Below are 5081 nucleotides of genomic sequence, written 5' to 3' on the forward strand. Positions count from 1 at the left end.
CATCGACCTCTTCCCTGAACGTCGTTGCCTGTGCGGCCGTGCGCAGACTTCACCGACGAACGAGATAACCGACGTTTCTGGATCAACTCCCTCTGCGGTGTTAGGTTTGACACGTCCATCTTCTACCCTTTCCATTTTCTCTTGTTTTACCTACTGTTACTATACTAGTAGATGTTCTAGAATTTATGATTCTATTCAACAGTAAATAAACATGCTAATTCTATGCTTATAGATCCGTTAAAGACACGACAGCATCACCTCCACTCTCTAGTCCAGACCCAACGACGCGTACCAGGTACAGAGCGACCGCCAATTCGGACACACCTAGTTTAGTTACAGTTACAGTTGCAGAGACACCCCGAGTTCAGTTCAGTTTAGACAAGAGCCAGAGTCGAATCGCTGATAAGCCAAGGATGAGTTGCCAGTTGGGGGGCTGGCTCCCTACGCGCCGCCCCCTCTCGCGTGATAGTGGTGGCGATCGCCGGGCGGCAAGCTGTGCTCGTGCTTCGTGAACAGGCCGCCGTTCGTGGGCACGCGTTGCGCGTCCGAGGAGCCACCGCCGCCGCCGGGGGACTCCGGCTGCTGCTTCGTGTTCAGGAACCGCCCGCCTGTTCCCCGAGCTCTCTTCATCGCGTGCAGATGCCGAGACTCGTGGAGGTACGGCTGCACAAACAGAATGTTAGCGCGTGTTCAGTTGAACCCTAAATTCTCAAAAAAGTGTTACAGTGTCCATCACATCGAATCTTGCGATACATGCATGGGGTATTAAATGTAGACGAAATAAAAAACTAATTGCACAGTTTGGTTGGAAATTACGAGGTGAACATTTTAAGCCTAATTAGTTCATGATTGAACACTAATTGCCAAATAAAAACGAAAATGCTACAGTAGCCCAAAATCCAAACTTCACGCAACTGAACACGCGCTTATTTTTCCGAGTGTACTTCTGAAGTTCTGCTTTTATGCTGGGAAAGAAGGCACTAGGGTGTTCAGCTGGTGCATGTAACAGTGGATTTTAGATGGTTCTGAATGATTTAATAGTATTCTGTGAGAAAAAATAAGCTGAAACAAGCTAAAATAATCCGAGACCTGAACAGCCAAACGCGGAGTCCAAAGACAACAGTGCCATTTTTTGAAAAGGAACTCCTAATGACAATAAAAATTCGTACAAAGCCATCAAGTGCGGCGAGAGAGTACCTTGCGACTTTTGACAAGCTTGTTTTCAGCCTCTAGCTTTGCACGCAGCTGCCTCCTTCGCAGAATCGCGTGGTATTGCTTCACGTTGACATAAATGGGCTCTTCGGTGGCTGGCTCGATTGGTAATGGCACTCGAGAGGACGAAACCATGCCCACCAGCTGAGGGTGCATCTGCTTGATTGTTTATCAGACAAAATATGAGGCTATAATTGTAATTATCAGTGGCAATGGCAACACATATGTACTGGAATTAGCAAAAAAAAAGGAAAAGAAAAGGAAAGAAAAAAAGAGCTGCTGTAATACTGTAACCAAGAGAATGACAATGGGGTACTTATGCAGGCATGGAATGTAAAAAATGGCTGCACGAATGCTTCGATAACATAGGAGTAAAATCTGACAAGATGAACAATGCTGCTGGGTGCTGTCTCAATAGATAAGCATGTAAGAACCAATGCAGAATGCTAACGCACGCACGCATGCACAGGAAAACGGACCTAAAAAGGTACTAGTACTGAACAATATTGTCTAGCAAAGTGTCCATAGTGGATAAAGGACATCTTAGCACCAGCAACAGAAAGGAGAAAGTAATGAACGAACAGGCTGGACAGCATAAAGATCACTTACAATAGCATGCGAGCCATAAGCTGCCACTGCACCACCATAGTATGGATCAGCATATGGGTATGATATAGCCTGAAAAGGTGCATAATGCGTAATTCACATGACTGCCCATTGGTGAACAAGTAAACAATTGGAACTAAAAAAACCGTCGAGGCCAAAGGCTGCAAGCATTGAAACTTACAAAGGACTGAGTACGGTCAGGCTTTGGATGTGCATAAGCTGTTTCTGGATTGCCCAGGGATAAAGCTGACATCATCTTGTTTTCATCACTCTTTGAGTAACCATCAAGATTACCTAGTATTAGTACAAGAAGAAAATAGTGTCACATAACTATGATTGTACATATGCATACAAGGTTTGAAACTAACAAAATTCTCTCTTCTTTTTTTCCTTTTTATTACCCATCTAGATATGATATGATATGATATGAATACAGTGAAAAAATGGATATGGGGGCAAACCTGAATGATCATTATGCTCATTGAGGCTTCCTTCGCTCATTCCAGACACTTCTTGATGGCTTTCACTGGTTGATTGGGTAGCTGGGGAGTCGTAATCAGGCATTTGATGACCAAATTGAATCATTACCGTGCCATTCTCTGCACAAGGATACAAGAGGTGTTAGAATTCTAGCTGCATGAAACTAAACTACTAATAAAGAAATAAAAAGGACAAACTACTCGCGAAACCAAATTGAGCAATATCATGGAGATTATCCTTACGTCTTATCTCATGGAAATTCTTTATTCTTGTTTTTCAGTTCATACTGTCCAAATATAAACATAGGTCAGTTCCCAAAAATAAACATGTGAGATTCGAAACAAATACGGTCTACCTAAAGAAGCAGCTGATGCATGAAAACACAATAGATTCGACCTTTCCACCAAATTCATGAAAAAGGAAACTAAGGTAGTAAGCTATTAGGCCCTTAAATTGATCATGCGAGATGTTGGTTGCCCCGCCTAAATTTTAGTCGTTGTCTCATCGGATGTTTGGACACAAGCATGTGGTATTAAATATACACTAATTACGAAACTAATTATATAGTTTGCGACTAATTTGCGAGACGAATCTTTTGAGCCTAATTAGTTCATGATTTGACAATGTTTTGCTACAGTAAACGCGTGGTAATGATGGATTAATTAGGCTTAAAAAATTCGTCTCGTGGAGTACTATCGGATTATGTAATTTATTTTTTTATTAGTATCCGAATACCCCATACAATATTCTCCCGACACACTTCCTAAATTTTAGTCGCTAGATCCAAACACGCATGCACATGCTCTAAGGCAGTAAGCTAGCCAGTAGTAGCGCTGTATCAGAACCATGCATCAACTCGGTAGCTCCCTCTGAATTTTTGTTCTTCATGCAACCAAAGTATGTGATGACAGGGCCTCAGACATGACTACATGACTAGTTAGTTCTGCCAATAGGCCGCGCTAGCGAAACAGTGGTGCATCTTAATGTCGTCGGTAGGTCACTAGTTCTTCCCACTCCCCACCTCCAGTTCCTTTACAAAGTTACAGGAACGAGATCCTCTGCAGTCGGCCTGGCTGACTGTTTTCTGCAGTCATAGATCTGTCCCGTCCATTTTTCATCCAACGGTGAGGCACGCTGGATAAGCACAGACAGCACTCGGTCCATCTCAGCCTTCGTCTTCCTCGTTTTCAGCCGGCCCTTTGCGGGGTGCGCATGCGGCGAGCGGGGTGGCCGCTGGCCGGCACGGGGCCGCGGTTGCGTAGGAAGACGACAGCCTGTTCCTCGAGTCACTGTGCGCACTCGGCGCGGTCACCGCGGTCTCGCTAGTGTGCGTGCGAGCGATTGCGGGCGGAGCTCCAGTGCCCCGAACGGCGGCGAGGACACCAGGGGGTCGATGGATTTTTTTGGCCGCGCGTCAGCTGTCGATGTGCGGCGAAACGCTCGCCCTCAGGCCACAGCATACGCATTGACAAGCTCTCCACAACCTGCACAGACGAGCTCAAAGCTCCAGGAGACTGCAGTGAGGGGGCCGGTGATCTACATTCACGTTTGCTGCTAGCCGTGCTTGTAGGGCCTTAGCACTGAGCACATGCTGGAGCCATCACCTCACCTCCACCCAGAAATGTGCCCACAAATCCCAGCACCGTATCAACTCGAAAACCAGCCGACCAACCAAGAAACTAGTCAGATCCACCGCAAATCGGCCAGAAGAGCCAAGAAACGATCCCAAAAAGAAAAGAAAAGAAAAAACTAGCTCGGCTGGGAGCAGAGCTCCGGCCACACCGCGGGGAGTAGATAGACCACAGATCAGAGAGGGCTGGAGAGAGGCAAGTCAGCGAGGAAGGAAGACCTGTGAGATGAGGAGGGAGCATGTTCCCCTTCCGGCAGCCCGCCGCCCTTGCTGACTCTTTCCCACCTTGCTTGCTTCGCTCCTCTGCAAGGTCTCCTCCCTCCCCCTCCTCCCCCCTCTCTCTTGCACTCGCAAACAGAGGGCCTTCCAGTCTGCAGCAGCCTTGCTTGGCTTTTCTGTTGAGCTGTGCTGTTGGCCCTTATCTCTCCTCCCCCCGCCTGCTCACCAACTACTTCAGTCTAATGACAATAATGAATAAAGCAGATGGGTGTTGTTACTTGTTAAAAGAGGTCAGAGGGCTGCATACTACTGTAGTATAGTACTTATATGTGAAGAAAAAGAAACATGTCTGCATAGCTTATACAAATCGGGTGCAAAATTCGTCTCTTTATTATTATTAGCGAAAAACCAGCGGCAACAAGTTGTACTATCCTATTTCTGCTTCTGAGGCTGAGCAATTAGCATCTTGCTAAAGATTTGCAAATTGTCAAATCATGTCTGCATAGCTTTGAGTAAGTTGTCGTACTGGCAGTTCTTGATGAATCACGTTCACGAGCACACCGCTCGCTTTTAACAAGGGCACGGGAAAAGCCACAGAGCCGGGTTAGCGTGCTGCTACGGTTGAACATAACTTACCGTGTGAATCTAGGTACCGGGACTTTTCATTCCAAATTGCTTTCCTGATTCCTACTCCATCAGACATCACCAACGAAAGATCAACTAAACTGACACAAATTCTTTTAAAACAGTGAAAGATACAGGGTAGATGCTGATCGGAAGACTTGCATTGACAGGGTAAATACAGTAATTCCATGAGGGCCGGTAAATTAAGCCCAACTCGGAGAGACTTTGAATTTTCTCCGCGCAATATTTTAGTCTATAGCTCTGCAGAGATCTTTTTCCCTTGCTTGCCGTTGCCGTCGCATTCGCATCA

General features: G+C 46.0%; 1 protein-coding gene across 2 annotated transcripts; it reads right to left on the reverse strand.

Annotated features, from left to right (window-relative positions):
* Nucleotides 1–237: 237 nt before the first annotated feature.
* On the reverse strand, nucleotides 238–4355 carry LOC136506280 (nuclear transcription factor Y subunit A-7-like). Of its 2 annotated transcripts, none has more exons than XM_066501321.1 (6): nucleotides 4148–4355; nucleotides 2280–2417; nucleotides 2000–2112; nucleotides 1822–1890; nucleotides 1198–1371; nucleotides 238–663 (listed from the first exon to the last, which is right to left on the reverse strand). In XM_066501321.1, exons 1-6 carry the CDS (start codon nucleotides 4167–4169, stop codon nucleotides 442–444), a joined length of 738 nt encoding a protein of 245 aa, XP_066357418.1. In that variant the 5' UTR covers nucleotides 4170–4355; the 3' UTR covers nucleotides 238–441. The 2 variants fall into 2 exon arrangements, with proteins under 2 accessions (XP_066357418.1, XP_066357419.1); XM_066501322.1 differs by having other exon boundaries at nucleotides 1198–1368; nucleotides 4148–4351.
* Between the last annotated feature and the right edge of the window lie 726 nt (nucleotides 4356–5081).

The sequence above is a fragment of the Miscanthus floridulus genome, chromosome 1 (genome assembly GCF_019320115.1).
Source record: "Miscanthus floridulus cultivar M001 chromosome 1, ASM1932011v1, whole genome shotgun sequence".
Classification (NCBI taxonomy): Eukaryota; Viridiplantae; Streptophyta; class Magnoliopsida; order Poales; family Poaceae; genus Miscanthus; species Miscanthus floridulus.